Source organism: Narcine bancroftii, chromosome 13 (assembly GCF_036971445.1).
Source record: "Narcine bancroftii isolate sNarBan1 chromosome 13, sNarBan1.hap1, whole genome shotgun sequence".
Taxonomy (NCBI): domain Eukaryota; kingdom Metazoa; phylum Chordata; class Chondrichthyes; order Torpediniformes; family Narcinidae; genus Narcine; species Narcine bancroftii.
The window spans coordinates 68,524,812-68,542,927 of NC_091481.1; the positions used below are offsets into that span (position 1 = coordinate 68,524,812).

At 45.7% G+C, this 18,116-nt stretch overlaps 1 protein-coding gene across 1 annotated transcript in view; it reads left to right on the forward strand.

The window, feature by feature from the left end:
• Nucleotides 1–16,451, forward strand: part of poldip3 (polymerase (DNA-directed), delta interacting protein 3) — a 28,491-nt gene extending 12,040 nt beyond the window's left edge. The window contains exons 3-9 of the mRNA XM_069909973.1: nucleotides 788–862; nucleotides 5,913–6,032; nucleotides 6,936–7,127; nucleotides 8,849–8,926; nucleotides 9,827–9,956; nucleotides 11,196–11,262; nucleotides 13,061–16,451. Coding sequence (XP_069766074.1) covers nucleotides 788–862; nucleotides 5,913–6,032; nucleotides 6,936–7,127; nucleotides 8,849–8,926; nucleotides 9,827–9,956; nucleotides 11,196–11,262; nucleotides 13,061–13,232 — 834 coding nt within the window. The 3' untranslated portion in view covers nucleotides 13,233–16,451. The remainder of the gene's footprint in view (nucleotides 1–787; nucleotides 863–5,912; nucleotides 6,033–6,935; nucleotides 7,128–8,848; nucleotides 8,927–9,826; nucleotides 9,957–11,195; nucleotides 11,263–13,060) is intronic.
• The last annotated feature ends 1,665 nt before the right edge of the window (nucleotides 16,452–18,116 follow it).

The following is an 18,116-nucleotide window of genomic DNA, read 5'->3' on the forward strand; positions in this document are numbered from 1 at the left end:
ACACCAGAGGAAAGATCTGACTGTACTGGAGAGGGTGCAGAGGAGATTCACCAAGATGTTGCCTGGAATGGAAGGTAGAGAGTGAAGGTTTAAAGGGGATCGGATGGGATTTAAAAAATATATATATGAAGCCGTGATTTGGATCTGGAAAATGCTGCCAAGGAACACAGTGGAGGCAGTTACAATCAGTGTTTTAGAGGCATGAATAGACAAGACTCAGAAGGATTTATACCAAATGTGGGCAAAGGAGCTAGTGTAGGTAGGCACATGGTGGGCTGAAGGGCTTGTGCTCTACGACTCTATACTGCTTTCTCTACGACTCTATACTGTTTTGAAGTTCTGTGGTTCCATAATTGTTTTCAATCAGTGTATTAAAATATAAGAATGGTCATTTGTGACAGCTTTCTGCAGTCAATTCTGCAGTCAATTTGGTCATCCTGTTTCCAATACTTGTCATAAAAACAAACAAAAATGCTGAAGGTACTCAGCCGGTCTCACATTGTCCATAGGGAGGCAAAGATATATTACAGACGTTTCAGGCCTGAGCCCTCCTATGGCCACTGTGACACGGGCTGAGTTCCTCCAGCATTTAGGTATGTTTTTACTACAATCACAGCGTCTGTAGACTTTCGAGTTTCACTCCTACACTTGTCATTTTAATGAGCTGTTAAGTTCTTGAGGTTGTGAAAGATAGTTTATAAATGAAAGTCTTTAATTTCTCTCCTGTCAGCTGCATACAGCTGATCTTAAACTTAGTGACGTGAGCATTTTAATTTCCCATTCACAGAAAAAAATGGCTCCTGTGCTGTCACATCCCTTGGGAATGCAAATTAATGTGGTGAATGACCAGAGCCCTGGCCAGGTGAGCATTGACCCTAACCCTAACCTTTCAACATTCAGTAGGAAGAGTCAGTAATTCCATACTTCCAACAAAGTGAAAATCACTATCTCTCTAATGCACAGTCAATTTGTTTGCATTTCTTTATTTGTTTATATGTGTATGCTGAGTACAGTTTTTTTTGCACAACCAATAAGTGGTCATTTTGCTGTGCCGCAGGGAAAAGAATCTCAGAGTTGTATGTGATGTCATGTGTGTACTCCGACAAGAAATATGAACATGTCACACATCTACGGGCATTGAGAACCAGTTTGAGTCTCTCCCTGATGTACACTTCATCACTGTCTCTTCAGATTCCCTCCCTCAATGAATACTGAGTTGTTCGTGTATTCCCTAATGTGTGGTGTAGGGTGCCCAAATATCTCTGCCAATTAAATGTTCACTTAATCAAAGCCATTGTCTTTGTCCTCCCGTTGCAAACTCTGTTTCCTAGTTCCAGCCTTTTCTGTGACACCCTTGAAAATGTATCGGGCAAAATGACCCCAACTTGAGCGTGAGATTGCATCTATGTGCCGGTGCTCCAGCCAGCTGCTTCTCCCTTTGTGAAAGCAATGGCCAAATCTGCCAGCATTTCAGCTCATCAGCTGCTAAAGTTTTCACCCATATTTCACGCTCCCAACTATATTATTATAACCATATAACCATTTACGGAGTGGAAACAGGCCTTTTGCGCTCCTGATCACTTCACACATGTTCCATAAATTAAAGGTCCTCTAATATCCTGCTACCTGTGTACAAGTCCCTTTACCCATCACCCAGTGGGCAACTTGGTGTCCTTGATACTCAATGTTTTGACTTCAATATTCTCATCCTTGATTTCAACTCTCCCTATGGTCATTGTCCTTTCTAAATACATGAGGCCCTACAACTGTCCACCGTACGATTCCTTAACAACATCTCTGAAATTATCCACTCCATCATTGTGGACAATGTATTCAGAAAGGTTCTAAATTCTGAAATTGTCTCTCTCGGTACTTGTCAACCACTCTTTCCTCCTTTAAGATGTTCCTTAAAGCTTTTGGCCATATCCTCAGTTAAAACTCTAGTTTGATTATGCTCTGAAGAAGCTGTAAGTGCAATAATGTTGTACAAACAGATGAGTTGCTCGACCACTGGGATACGGTGGGCATTAATCTGTAATAATGGGTAGAGCACTAGGGACTGCAGGACGGGCTATCACAGCATGAGCGACCCAGGATCCGAATCCAGCATTGTCTGTAAGGAGTTTGTACATTCTCCGGGTGTATGTGAGTTTTCCCTGGTTGCTTCGGTTTCCTTCCACCTTCCAAAACAGACAAGGTTGTAGGTTAATTTGAGTGTAATTGGGTGGCATGGGTATAAATGGCCAGAATTGACTTCTACCTTGCAGTAAATAAAATAAAAAAATACCTTTAAAATTTTAATTTAAATTTTACAACTGTCATAGCATTTTCTATGAAGAATGAGCCTGTGTGACGCATTGTCTGTGCTACTCAATAAACAGCTATCAACCGAATTCCATCTTCCATGAATGAAAATGAAGAAACCCGACAGTGGTCCTTACAAGCCCACAGGCTCCTGTGCCCTCTTTTGATGATACTTCCTGTAAAAATTCTTCCAGTTCCTCTCTTTCATTTTTGGTTTCATGATAAGACATTCTGCACTTGTGCTTCTTTCTTTCAGATCTGTAGTTTTCCCTCCTCCACGTTGCCTCTATTTTCCACATCTCTGCTCTCCCTTTTTCACCTTCCAGCCAGAGTAAGAACAGAATTCCCCTAATCCGCACCCACCCACCTCCAGTCCCAGCATTACGACAGATCTTCCTTGGCAGTTTCCCCCTGCTCCAACAAGGTCCCACCACCAAAGATGTATTTCCCACCACCGCTCCTCTTTCAGCCTTTTAGGAGACCGTTCCCTTCACAAATCCCTGGTCCACCTCACCATCTTTTCAGATAACTCCTCATGTTACACCGTTTCCCATGCAATCACAGGAAGTGCTTTCGTCTCTTCCCTTGTCACCATTGACAGACTCAGACCATCCAGGTGAAGCAGTGATTTCCTTGCACCTTTTCCAGTGAGCTACATTTGGTATTCACGGTGTGTGGGCTCTTCCATATTGCAGAACGCAAGGGCAAATTGGGTGATTGTATTGTGGAGCACCTACACCGAGACTGCAAGCATAGACCTACGTTTCCTCTGCTTGCCATTTTAATTCTTCATCCTACTCCCACTTTTGGCCTATCTTTGGTCTCCTGCATCATTACATTGAGATTCAGGAACAACCCCACCTTGCCTTCTATCTGCATATGCTACATTTCAATATTGACTTCTCCAACTGTAGAGAACTGGCTTTTAAAAAACATTTAGACATGCAGCACTATAACGGTTCCTTCTGGCCCACAACCCCAACCCCAATTAACCTATAACTCTCTACAATTTTGAGGTTGTGAGGAAATATGGGGAGAACGTTCAAACTCCTTAAGACAGCGCTGGATTCGAACCTGGGTCACTGGTGGTGTAATAGCTAACTGCTCTGCTCACCGTGCTGCCGTTGTCCCTTTATGATTTTGGTTCTGTTTTTCTCTGCCTGTTGTCTTGGGCACTTAATACAAAATAACAAAAATAATCACCCTACAATGGCCCCACCATTTGATGTCTCATCCTATCACAGGTATTCCCTTTGTGCTGGTTATCAATTTCGCCACCTTCTCTGCAACTGAAAATTGTTTCTTCATCTCTCTTTCCCGGATGTGATAAAGGATCACTCGCCCAAATCGTTAACTCTTTTTCTACAGATGCTGCTTGACCTGCTGAGTGTTTCTAACGTGGGGCAGCATAGTTACCGTGGCAGTAGCGCAATGCTGTTACAGCACCGATACAGTTCCACTCATGGGAACTATCGATTGTCAGTCCCTTCTCTCCTCCACCCTACTGCCAATCGCCATCCACCCCCAGTCAGTCTCCACCCACCCTGTCAGTTGTGCATGCCCCCACCCCTGGGACATGCCGTTGCTGTGAACGGATACAGGTTACATCTCAAATCTCAAGGATCCTTTTATTGCCGTAATAATACATAAAAATGTAATATACATGATGTACTTCAACTTTTGTCTTTTGTAAAGCAAACAGAGTCTCCACGAGCATTGTCCAGTGTCCCTAATCTGTTTCTGTCTGCAAGGTGTTTGTTCATTCTCTCCATGGATTGCGTGCATCTTCCCCATGTCTTCCAGTTTTCTCCCACCCTCCAAAACATGCAGGGTTGCAGGTTAATTGGGTGGGACAGGTTTCAATGGCTGGAATCAGCTTCTGCCATACTGCAAAAAAAAAATCAATTTTTAATCCTCTTTAGCAGGATTTTTGCAAAAATTGCTTTCAGAATGTAAGCAGTTTCTCGCTCTAATATCCTGAAAGTTAAAGCTCCAGGAATGTTTCTCTCGGGGTGGGGGGGTGGGGGGGTTTGGAAACATCCTTCCTTTCCTTTCTTTTTTCTTCTTTGGCTTGGCTTCGCGGACGAAAATTTATGGAGGGGTATGTCCACGTCTGCTGCAGGCTCGTTGGTGACTGACAAGTCCGATGTGGGAAATCTCTTTGAGGGATGCCTGTCCTGAAGAAGTTCTCCATTGAACCTGCCTACTCTGCTGTCCAACGTGATCATTTGTTCTCCGATGGGATTATCTGTCACTGCTCCCCATCTATACTGCTCTCAAGCTCTGCGACAATGTACTTGCCCTTTGCCACATGAAGTACACTGCTTGACCTGCTGAGTTTCTCTAGCTGGATTGTGTTTTTGCTTGAAATCCACTTACCCTGTTTTCTTTAATCTCTCAAACAAGAGAAGTAAATATTATCTATTTACTCATATTTCATACACCTTAATAAAATCTCTCCACCTCCTCCGTTCCATAAAAAACACATCTACTGCATCGAGAAAATTCATTTAGATTAATCAAATAATTTGCTCACAACACACCTGTGCTGGCACTTCTTTGTCCAAAGAAACAGTTTTGGTGTTTGGCTACTGTACTGGAGAGTACAGGTCTGTCATCATATAACATTGGGGAAGAGTTGCGAAGGTAAACTTACATCCCTGTGTCCACAGGGATCAGAACCAGTATTGTGGAGCAGCAATTTTATTTTTGTCTTTATTTCAGTTGTAATTGCTCTCTGGAGTTGGAGATTTCTGGAATAAACATGAGAACAAATGTCATGGTGTATCTTGCAGCTCCCTGATTGCATCACATCTGAAGTGCTGTGAACAGTTCAAGACAACACACCATACAATGGATACCTTCAACTTAGAGATGCAATTGCAATGGATTTCCAGAGTGATATTTACCACCCTTAGAGTATTGTGTTCAGTTTTGGTCCCCTCATTACAGGAAGGATGTGGAAGATGCAAAGAGGGGGCAGAGAGACTTACCAGGATGTCACCTGGATTGGGAAACAAGTCTTATGAGGCAAGGTTAGCAGAACTGGGACTTTTCTCTTTGGAGTGTAGAAGGAGGAGAGGAGACTTAATCAAAGTCTTCAAGATTATGATAGGGTGGACAGTCAGCACCTTTTCCCCAGGGCAGGAATAGCAAACACCAGGGGACATCTCTACAAAGTGAAGGGAGGGAAGTTTGGAGGAGACATCAGGGGTAGTTTTTTTTTACAAAGAGTTGTGGGTCCCTGGAATGCCTTGCCAGGGGTGGCAGTGGAGGCAGGAGTATTAGGGACATTTACATGACCCTTAGACAGGGACAAGGATGAAAGAAAAATGGAGGGTTATGAGGTAGGAAGGGATTAGTACTTTTTTTTGTAGGAACATATAGGTTGGCACAACATTGATGGGCGAAGGGGGTCTATATTCTATATCTAGAATTCCAAAAGTTAAATGAGGAGAAGAGATGACACACTAGGATCATCTTGCTTGGTGCATGGAGGTGTGGGAGGGGAAAAGGATATGAGCAGACTGGTTGTTAAATGCTGGAAATGGCGTGATCTGGATTCAGGCTCACTCTGTGAGGCAGTCTAACTGCGATCTTCATTTCAGGTTATTGACGAAGAGGATATTGAAGAAGAGGAGGAAGAACACCATATCGTACATCCAATGCTCATGGCAAGCAAACCCATGAAAGTCACCACTGTGGCGAACCACTTCACTCAAAAGAGGGTGAGCATTTGTATTTTGTTCTTCAGAGGAGCTTGAAGTTCCTACATTTATTACTAGCCCCTTTCAAATTGCAGCACTTGGGTCACCCTCCTTGGACCCAGGTTCAATTACTGGGGCAAAGGTGCTAGAAGCACCTTTCACTCATGGGAACTATCGATTGTCAGTCCCTCCTCTCCTCCACCCTACTGCCAATCGCCATCCACCCCCAGTCAGTCTCCACCCACCCTGTCAGTTGTGCATGTCCCCCACCCCTGGGACATGCCGTTGCTGTGAACGGATACAGGTTACATCTCAAATCTCAAGGATCCTTTTATTGTCGTAATAATACATAAAAATGTAATATACATGATGTACTTCAACTTTTGTCTTTTGTAAAGCAAACAGAGTCTCCACGAGCATTGTCCAGTGTCCCTAATAATGGAAGAAAGAGAAACAAACGAGAGTCCCTTCAGAGTCATTGGGTGTCTGTGGTGGATTCGTCTCCAGCGCTCCCACAGCCTCCACCATTGGCAACCCAAGCTCCAGATCCAAACCTCTGTTATGATCAGGAAGCCTTCAGGAGTCCTCCTTGCCCTCAACACTCTCTTGAATCTCAGTTCTGATATCCGGTTCCCATGAGCCAGCTGCCCACAGCCTGTATGGGTCCTTCTTCTGCAAGTCTCCAGCTGCCCACAGACTGTGTGTTCTTCAATCGCAAGTTGCCAACAGACCGCAGCCTGAAATCTGGGGCATATTTTGTGAGATAGTCAATTTTAGGTCTGTTCTTAAAACTTTCAAGGGTCCTAACTGTCCAGAGAATTATCTGGTCAGAAATGATTACATAATACTCAAAATGTGTATGGGTTAAGGTTACGTCTGCATGCCTGAGCAGGATTAACTCTTTGTTTCCTCTGCTCTTTGCAGCCTGGTTTGACTGCCTCAAAATTGTCTCTTGAAAAGCCTGTTCCTCTGACAAAGGTGGTCCAGAATGACTCCTACACTGCACCTCCGCAACCACCTCTCACTCTCACTCGCTCGAGACCTTCGCCAAATGTATCAAGAGCACCAGCGCTTGCAGCAGAGCAGGGGCCAGCTGATGATGCATCACCTCTCGAGGTACACACCCTTCTCACTGCACCAAAGTCATTGGTTCTTGAGATTGCAGAGCTAACTTTAATGTTGGGTGCTGTAAGAGGACAGTTCTTATTTACCCAGAACACCTGACTTTTACTAATCCCATTTCCCCTATTTGAAGGACCAACACCTAAACTGCTTTCTTAGAGATCCCTGACTACAATTTGCTGCTTCCTGATGCACCCAGGAAAGTAAAGCTGCACTTCATACTTAAGGTAATAAAACTTCACTGGCCATTCCTGCAACCCACAGGAACAAGCTCTGCCACACTAGCCTGTAACCATTTTCGAACAAGAACCTTCCTGGCAGCTCCCTTCCCATAGCACTTCTCTGTACCCTGAGAGGTCTCTGTATTTCCCCATACATCAAGAACATGCCTTCAAAAAAAAAAACATGCCTTCTATAGGCACTCTTCTTCAACCTAACCACCTTCTTCTGAGCCTAACCCCTTCCCCCCCCCCCCCCATGGGAGGATTCTCATTCAGGAGCATTAGGTCGTTTATCTATTCAACTGTTAATTGTCATAATGTACATCTGCACGGATATTCTTGTTGCAGCTGAACAGACACCAATAGAATAGATAGTAGAATTAAAAAGAGATAATAAAAATTGAATTACCTCCAGTAACAAGGAGAATATCATTGGTAATCATGGTTCAAGGTACTGGTGAGGCCGCATCTGGACTACTTTGTGCATTCTTGATCGCCTTACTTGAGGAAGGATGTGCTGGGTTTGGAGGTGGTGCAGAGGTGGAATTTAAAAGAATGAGAGGGGAACTTACATAAATGATTAAAATTATGAAAGGCTGCGAACAGATACAGGTTACATCTCACATCAGGTAGATAAGATAGAGGTAGGTAAGTTGTTCCCCTTGGTTGGGGAGACCAAAACGAGGGGACAGAGCCTCAAGATTCAGGGGAGTAAATTTAGGACAGAGATAAGGAGGTACTGCTTTTCCCAGAGGGGGGTGAATCTGTCCATGAGGTAGTGGAGGCGACCTCAGTAAATGTATTTAAGTCAAGGTTGGATAGATTTTTATGTAGTCGGGGAATCTCAGCTGCTTCTCCAAAAAAAAAGCACAGCAGTTTCTCAGCGGCTGCGTCCAGCTCAATATTAATTTCTGTTGGAAGAACAGGATGCTGCTTTCATCACCTGTTTCTGGTGCTCTTTTATTCTCACGTATATTTTTTGTTGTTTGTTTAAAGGAACACATTGTTCCAGAGAGGTCCCTTCTATCCAATCTAATTGGAAACTTACTTTGTGTTGATTTTCTAATCTCTTTGTAGCCCTCCTTGTCAAGTTTGAGACCTGTTTCTCTTTTTAATTTTTCTTCTTGTCGTGATTTATGTGAGTTCTAGCCTTTTTTTGATTGCTTTATCTTTCCCGCAAATACTGTGTCTGTTTTGGTTTTGTTAAGTTGTTCTCTTCTGCCTATGAAGTGTCAGTTGCCTTCAGATTTCCCTGCCCTTGGACCTCAATTTTTCATTGTATTGCAGGCTGCCTCCGCTCTCCTGGGGATTGGTTATGTCCCTGGGGGAGTCTGATGCTCCATCCATATTAACCCAAAGCATTGTGGTGACAGTTCAGTCCATTTCCTGCTTACTCTGTGTCATCAATAGAGACCAATAGGCAGTGGCCGGGGCTCATGCTGTACCCTTGCACATCTTAACATGAGTGTAACTGGTGTCTGCTTTCCCTCACAGCTAAATCTTAGCCCATTGGAGGGAACAAAAATGACAGTCAATAACCTCCATCCAAGAGTGACTGAGGAAGACATAGTGGTGAGTTTGACTTGGCTCCACGTCCAGATTTGTGTGTCAGTCTCTTCTGCAGATGGTGTGTCTCCGTCATTATGTGCCTGTCCCTAACAGCATTTGGGAAGGTGGTGGTGAACTGACTCTTTGAATCTTTGCAATCCTCCGATGAACATGCTCCCACAGACTTATGGAAAGACAGAACCCTGTTCCTGAAAGAGTTTTATTGCAGAGACTCCAGTCTTATCTGTTCAAGATTCTTTTATTGTCGTATAATAAAACAAAAAATGTGATATTACATGAAATTTCCTTTAGTCAGTGGAAGATTTGTCATCAGTATAAATTCCCCTTCGCCCCTAACAGTCAGAGAAAGAGACCCTGAGTGTCCGTGAACCTGCAGCCACACTGACTTCCCACAGCCCAAACCATTAGCAGCCCGAGCTCCAGATCTAATCCTCCAACACGATCAGGAAGCCCTCGGCACCCTCTCACATCTCGGTTCTGATACCTGGTACCCCTTCAGCCAGTCTTGAGTCTGGTCTAGGGGTTCATTGCAGAGACTACAGTCGTAACTGTTCTTGGTCTGGGGGATTATTAGCAATGGGTGCAGCTTCCTCTTTCTCCTGCCCTGCATATGGGGTGGTGGTGATGGTTATTGCCAGCAGTGATGGAGTTATTAGGCAGCGCTGAATTATTCATTTCTCTTTGTGAAGAAGTTATTGCAGGTGTTGAAGTGTCGCTTAGTCCATGGGATGAGGCTGCCATCCTTGTAAAAGTCGCTGAACATCAGCCTTTGCCCTGTGGTTCTGGCCAGGGTCACTGCTCGGGGGGAAAAGTGTGAGGGGGACAGATGTGGGAGTGGGCAGCAGGTATTATGTTAGCGATGAGCTCCATTGTTCACTCTGTGTCCAATCCTCCTGTCTGCAGGAGCTGTTCTGTGTGTGCGGCGCTCTGAAGCGGGCCCGCCTCGTCCACCCAGGGGCTGCAGAAGTTGTCTTCGTCAGGAAGGACGATGCCATCACGGCGTACAAGAAGTACAACAACAGATGTTTAGATGGTAAGCCGGCAGCAGGTGATTGGACTGCACTGACTGGTGGACTGGTGCCCAGCACAATTACACTGTGATCCAACCCCCTCTCCAATGCCTCTTCTCCATTCCTCCCTGCTTCGTACATCAACACTGAAGGCCAGAGGCAGCATCACAGGCAGTACTGAGACATTGACAGGGCCCAGCATCACTCCCTCACTCCCATTCTCCTTCTTAGCTGAAAGCTCATGCAAAATGCCGCCTTGGTTCCGTCATTCATTTTGAGATAGTTGGGCCAGTTGCAGCAGTTGCCAGAGAAATGAACTTGGCCTTCAGCTTGCAGGCCAGCACTGGCCCTGGTGATGTGTCCATACTGTCTGGTCCCTCACCCTTAGGGAGAAGGCTTCACACCAGTTAGTTTCTCTCTGTTCCCATTATCATTGTTAGTGTGGTGAATGGACGTACAAATGAGTGAAGTGCAGAGAGATCCAGGAGTTCTTGTGCATGAATCATAAGGAGAGTGAACAAGCAGCAGGTCCAACAAATAGAAATAAGGAAGGTTCAGCGAGAAATATTCAAAGATTGAGAAAGTTTCAAGAGCTATGGATGTTGCACCGAGGGCGAAGAGTGTTTGGGTGGAGTAATGATGCTCCGTAAAAGTTGTGGAAGGGCCTGGTGGGGCATTGGAATGCCTGGTGGAGAGTGAGAAAGGGTCGCTAAGTGGGTAGGACAGGCACACCACTGAGAGTGGAAGGAGATTCTGGTGAGAGCAAGGTTGGGAGGAGAGGCCTTTCCAAGAGCGAGGGAAACCTGACGGAACGTTGAAGGGCAGCTTGGTTAACATAGGGATTAGGGCAACGCCGTAACAGCACCAGTGACTTGTTGTCCGTGAGGAGTTTGTACGTTTTCCCGCTGTCTGCGTGGGGTTTTCTCCGGGGGGTGGGGGTGCTCAGTTTTATCCCATCTTTCAAAACGTACGGGATTCTAGATCAATTGGATGTAATGGGACAGCACATGCTTGTGGGCTGAAAGGGCCTGTTACCGTGCTGAATGTCTAATTTTTTTTTAATTGTCCAGGGTTGAGGGCTGGTGGGGGGGTTGGGTGTGAATAGTGAAACTGCCCAGGGGGTTGGGGGAGTAGTAAAACTGCCCAGAGGGTTGGTGGGGGTGATTACTGAAACACGCAGTGGTGGAGGATGTGGGGGGGTGGGGGGGGGGGTGCCGTTTGTTCTCTAAGTTCTCAAAAAGTTTGTCTTTTTCCCTTCCCAGGTCAACCAATGAAATGCAATCTTCATGTGAATGGTAACATCATCACTTCTGATCAGCCAATCCTATTGTAAGTTGGTTGAAGAATTGTTCTGTGTTCCCCAGCCCCAACCCTCTCCTTCCCCACAGCCCAACTAGCCCATCTCTGCTATGGCGTCTCCCCAAACCTGCTGCCCGATCCCTGCTCCCTCTCTGTGACCCAGCCCTGCCCAGCCTTGCTGCCAGTTCAGAGAGAAGAACCTGTACAGGGAGTGTATTTAGATTTTCAAAAGGCATTTGACAAGGTGCCACATAAGAGGCTGGTGCATGAATTAAGAACCCAAAGTGTTAGAGGAAGTGTGGACTGAAAACTGGCTGTCATGTAGAAAGCAAGGAGTGGGAATACCCTATTTACTCGTGTAATAGTCGAGTTTTGTGATCCAATTTATTGGGTAAGATTTGGGGAGGGTTAATTTTTACACGCGTCATACTTACTGGAGTAAGTACCTGCATCGTTCAAGGCGTCGGGTGCTCGGATGGCCAGTCTGCATTCAGCATCGGGCAGGCAGCTGAGGCGAGAGTCTGTGGCTGGGGTGTCAGGAGCTCGGCTGGACAGGCAGTTGGGGCCAAAAATAGGGAGGATCAACTTTTGCATGGGTTGTGCAGAAAATATGCGATTTTTGGGCCAAAAGGTGGGGGGGGGGAGGGTCGGCTATTACACAGGATCATCTATGACACAAGTATATTCGGTAAATGTTTGTTTTTAGAGAAGAGGGAAGGAGTAGGCGAGTTATTTTAATGTCCTTGAGTAGGGAACAAAATGTGGATGAGAGGGGGGGGGTGGGGGGGTGGCTTGGGAGGAGGGGGGCGGGGAGAAAAAGTCACTGTATATGTGTGAAAAAGAAATAGTGTATATCATGGCTAATGTGATTTATGGTGTGAAAAATAAAAAATTTAAAAAAAAAGAGTAGGGAACAAAATGTAAAGTTTCTGAGCTTAGCTGCTGATTTGGAAATGGATAAAAGGTGAGCCGTGATGTGGTCAATAATCCTGCAGTGGGGCATGGATAGATTGAGGGTTTGGGTGGGAAAACTGACAGATGGAGTTTAATGGGGGAGGTGTGAGATCATGCACTTGAGTAAGGAATCAAAAGGTGAATTACCTAAGTGTAGGGAGTGACTGCAGATGAGAGGAGTTTAGAGAGATCCAGATGTTCTTGGGCACGAATCACAAGAGATTAGCAAGCAGGTCCAACAAAGAGTGAAAAAGCTAGAGGGAGATGTAAGTTAAAACACAATGGTGGAGAAACTCAGCAGGTCAAACTGTGTACTGTATATACTAAAGATAAAGATACATAACCAACATTTCTGACTGGAGTCCTTCATCGAGGTATGAGCAAAATGTAGACAGGCAACCGAATTTGGGCACCTGCCTACATTTTGCTCATACCTTGATGAAGAACTCGGGTATGAAATGTTGGTTATGTATCTTTATCTTTACTATATAAAGTACACTATTTGACCTGCTGAGTTTCTCCAGCGTTGTGTTTTAACTTCACTCACGGTGCCTGCAGACTTTTGTGTTTCACTCCAACCAGGGGAGATTCTTAGTCGTCTCCTTTTTTCCCCACCATCCCTCATCCCACCCTACCCATCAGTCCATGGGTCTGCAGCCCCCAGCATCCCTGGACAGAGTCACGGAGCTGACCAGAGGTAAAGCGGTCTCCCACTCATTTATTCACCTGATGCAGTCTTGATGGTATGGGTCCTGTTATCAGGAGGAGGGACGGCTGAGGTGAGGAGAAGTGGGTTGGGAGGGATGGGGTGTCGTGGGAGGGGACTGAAACATCAAGGTTATCAATCACTGATCACGTCTGACCTCTGCCGCAGGAGACTGACTGACACTCCGGTGGTGAAGAAGTCCGAAATCCCCAGGATCAAGCCTCGTCCGCCCAACCAGCCCCCGGCAGAGGTTGACCCAGAGACCGTCCTGAAAGCGCTTTTCAAATCTTCAGGGCCCTCAATGTCAGCCCAGCCCACCGCTTTCAAGATCAAACTCTAACTTGCGTCAGTGACACCACGTCCGGACTCGTCGCAGCCCAACTCCTCTGCCTTCCTTGTTTTAATAGTTTTCTTTAAATCTCTCCCAGCTGATGGTTTCTGGAGCTGGTGATATACATTAGTTGGCAATAGCTGTGCCCGATGCAATGCACAAACGTGCTCAGAAGGTCATGCCACAGGCCATGGAAAGTGGGGAACCAACGTCTTGGGGCTGAACCCAGGCCCAAAATGTTAATTGCAGTACTCTTTACTTCCTATGGACGCTGCGTGACCGCTGAGTTTCCCCAGCACGTTTGTATATTGCATTTGACCCCACCACCTGCAGACTTTGCCTATCCCAGATCCTTCTGTCAGTCTGTCAGCTGTCTCTTGGCCTTTGAAGCCACTGGTCTAAGTGCATTCCTGTAGTGGTGAAACAGGTTTCCTCCACGCATTGATGGGAGTGCTGTGTAACCAAGGACGTTATTCAATTCTTCCCCTCTCCAGTTTTTGCTGACTGAGTTCCATGGGATGTGCTTTGAGTGACAGATGAGGCATTTCAACTTGCAGCCCCCACCCTGTTTCTCAGGAGCCCCTCTCCCAGGCAGGGAAGAGTTGAGTCGCATCTCTCTTCTCCAGCCAGCGCCTCGCTGCTCACCTTCAACTGTTCCAAACACCTTTCCCAAAGGAAAGGCAGCAGACTAGATCGGTGCCACAGGCAAAAAAATTGACCTGTTTTCTTGTTCCAAGTGTTTATTCGTGATAGATTTGTGTGCAGTGCTGAGGCCCTGTTCCAAGGAGTTGAGTATTGAACTGAATAATTGGGTGCAATGTTAAGGTTGATTTACTGTAGAGTAAATTGCAGCTTGGCCCCAGCTTAGAGTCTCAATTGCAGGGCTGCAGACCAGTGTGTTGCTGGCGGCACTCCCAGCCATGGAACGGATATCACTGCTGTATCCTCCACCTCTCCGTCCAGCTTCCAGGAACTCTGCCGGCCTTGAATTATGCTCACGCTTTACTTACCCACCCCGGGGCGAGTTGTGGGCAGACCCTCCCTCCACTGCACAAATTAGTGGGAGCCCTTCGTGCATCTGTTTGAGCTGTTGGACTCCCCTGCATTCCGTGAAACCTGGACTGCTGATAGGCTGGGCTGCCTCGTGCACCACCCTGAGCTCTCCTGAACCCCTCTTCTGAAAGGCCGGGGAGGCCTTTCCGCATTTAATCCACGGAACGTAAACTTTCGCCAACATTCTTCAGCCTCTTCAGAAAGGTAGAGCTCCAACAGAAATATTTCACAGACACACGCCTGTGTATAAGGGGAAAATGTGTTTCATTTCACTCGGTATCTTGCAGAGGTGTCATTGATAGATTGGTAATGTCATGGGTGAATCAGAACATGTCTGAGGGGATGAGCAGTTCCTTTTGGAATTAACTGATCCTGTGTAAATTTTAGTAGATCTTTTTGAAAAATCGATCCCAACTTTATTAGCTTAATTTTCTTTCTAGATCTTTTTGATATTTTTAATGGTTCCCCCCCCCCCTCCCCCCTTGCTCCAGGAAGTTGCCTGTGGGGGAAATTGCAGGTTGGCTTAGAGGGATATCCACCTAACATAGGAGCCCTGCCTCTGTGCATTTCTGGAGCCTTCATGGGGACTTTCCATAGGCTGACTTTTGTTTTTTAGCTGTGACTGGAACATCATTTAGCGACTATGTGGGGGAGGAGGTGCAGTTTAATCCCAGAGTTGTAACACTTGACGGTGCCCCTTGCTTTCTTTGAGGGTCAGTGAAAATGAGCCTGTGCGTCTGCGCGAGAAATGCAGCAGGTGGTAGCTGGGGTTTGGGGCAGGTGCTGCTGACTGGTGCAGCAAAGTCTGGCACTGGGACAGCGCCCCCAGTGGACAAGAAAGGAGCAAGGAATCTACTGTAAATGGTTGCAGCACAATACCGGGGAACTGCGATGTCGAGAACGGCTGTCGGAATGCGGTGCAGGTTCCCCTGTACTGACTGTTTCAGTGCGAGGATTCAACTTCAAAATGTGTCTAATTTATTGGCGACCGGCCAGAAATGAAACTATCTGCATGCTAACCTTGCTTTGAAAGGGGAGAGTAAGGGGGAAATGCATGGGAAAGGGACAACCACATTCGTCAGCTGCTAGCTCTGCTCTATCCAAGGCCCTCAGAGCTCTCTCTCTCTCTCGAGCTCTCTCTCTCTCGAGCTCTCTCTCTCTCTCTCTCTCTCTCTCTCTCTCTCTGCTGGGCCACTCTGGCCATCACCCTGTGCTGTCCACACCAGGGATGGCTGAAGCTCGGAGTGACACAGTTTGAGTGTGACTGGAGTGGCCCTTGGTCACACTCGAACTGTGCGCTGAAGTTCATCCACTTGTTGGCCTTGGCTGATTCTTGCAGCCCTGGGTGCATTGGCCGGCATGACTTAGACAATTTAGAGAATATTTAGTCCTCATCACTCTCCTTGTTGCCTGAGGACCTTGTCAGTCATGTTGCAGGCACTAACCCCCTGGGCCACAGGTTCCGGAATGCTGTACGGTTTTGACATGGCGGGTGAATGCTGTGATTGATTGACATCTGACTTATCCACCTCGATGATCTCATTCCGACTTTTTAAAGAAATAAAACTCCCAAGAGTAGCTTGGTTTCACTAGAGCTATGCAGAGAACCTACAAACCTTATGAAAGAGCTGTTGTTGGACCGTGCTCAGTAGCAGGGATGATCCCAGCCTCACCTTTGTAAATGAGCGGGAGACACATGTGTGCGACACGTGGCCAACACTGTTTGCTTACACGTGTTCCAAGTGCTGGCCTAGGAAAACCACGTCAGGGTCGGGGATGTAATTGGGCTAGGGTATACTCCAGGACATGCTCTGGATGTAATCCGGCACGTCCTGGATGCAGTATGAAGGCAGCAGGGTGTGGTGTTGAAGTGGGTGGGGGGTGGGGGGGGGTTGTGGATTCAGACAAAGCAGGATCCCTCATTGCATCAGAGGCAGTGCTCTCTGAGACCACTCCAACTCTTCACACACAACCTGTTCCAAGGAGTTGTGTCGCTCTGCCTGGATGGTGAACATTGTAAGCAGGTTTGGACGACTGACTTAAACTGTGCTTTGTGCAAGGACCATGTCTGATATGGGCCAGCTGTCGTCAGACAAGTTGTGTAAATACATTTATCTTAAACAGTGTGTTCTGTTCCTCATTTACAATACAACTCAAATAGACATTGTACAGAAAGTATCTGTCATCTCTCTTTCTTTCAAAGACCAACATTAAACTGTGCAATGATCTGTGTCAGAGGAGTTGTTCAGGCTGTCCTGCTGGAGTGAGTGGGATCTGGACTCTGAAAAGCATTAATTAATCAGTCAGTTGACCTGCACTAAATCTCAACACAAACCCTTCCCTCTACTATCACTGGTGGCAAGAGTATAGGGATAATCCTCAGTATTACCATTGCAATTAATTCTCTTCCTCACACAGTAAAAGGTTCTGTCTCCTTATCAACATCATTTTGATCTTTTATTCCCTGAAATCAGACTGGAGGCATGTGGTTAGTGGTGTACCTCAGGGATCGGTGCTGGGACCATTGTTGTTTGTTGTCTATAATCATTGATCTGGATGATAAGTTTTCTGATGACACTAAGATTGGAGGCATTGTGGACAGCGAGGAAAGCTTTCAAAACTTGCAGAGGGATCTGAAAAAATAGGGCAGAAAATGCTAGATGGAGTTTAATGCAGACAAGTGTGAGTTGCTACATTTTGGAAAGACAAATCAAGGTAGGACAAACAGTAAATGGTAGGGCACTGAAGAGTTTGGAAGATCTGGGAATACAGATGCATAATTCCTTGAAAGTGGTGTCACAGGTGGACAGGGTTGTAAAGAAAGCTATTGGCATCTTGGCCTACATAAATCAAAGTATTGGGATGTTATGGTGAGATTGGATAAGACATTGGTGAGGCCAAATTTGGCATATTGTGTGCAGTTCTGGTCACCAAACTACAGGAAGAATATCAGTAAGATTGAGAGTGCAGAGAAGATTTACTAGGATGTTGTCAGGTCTTCAGGAGTTGAATTACAGGGAAAGATTAAACAGTGTTTGGACTTTATTCCTTAGAGCATAGAAGAATGAGGGGAGATTTGATAGAGGTTTGCAAAATTGAGAGGTATAGACAGTAAATATGAGTAGGCTGGTTCCATTTTGATTAGGAGAGATAAATACAAGACATGGCTCTAGGGGGAAAGGTTTAGGAGGAACTTCTTCACTCAAAGTGGTGGGTGTGGAATGAACTGCCTTCTGATGTGGTAAATGCAGGCTCGATATTGAGTTTTAAGAATAAATTGGATAGATACATGGATCGGAGAAGTTTAGATAGTTGTGGATGGGTATAGGTCAGTGGGACTAATGGAATGATGTTTCAGCACCGACTATAAGGACAAAATGGCCTGTTTTCTGTGCTGTAGTGTTCTATGGAAGTTCTCAACCCTTCCTGACCAAGTGTCCTGGTTACTACTGTGCCCTTCATAATGTTTGGGACCAAGATGCTTTTTTTTCTCCTTTATTTGCCCCTGTGCTCCACAATTTTAAATTTGTAATCAAACAATTTGCATATAATTAAAGTGCACATTCCAGATTTCTATACCTTTTGATTTGTGTATAAATTACAGCTTTTTTTATACATAGTTCCCTGATTTCAGGGATCCATAATGTTTGGGACATTTGGCTTCACGGGTGTTTGAGAGTACTCAGGTATGTTTAATTGCTTCATTGGTGCAGGGATAAGAGATCTTGGCCTGCTTCTGTGGTTTTGAACACCTTTGGACATGAGGAACAAAGTTGTGCCAATGAAAGTCAAATGAGCCTTAATGAGGCTGAAAAGCAAATATAAAACAGTAAGAGACAT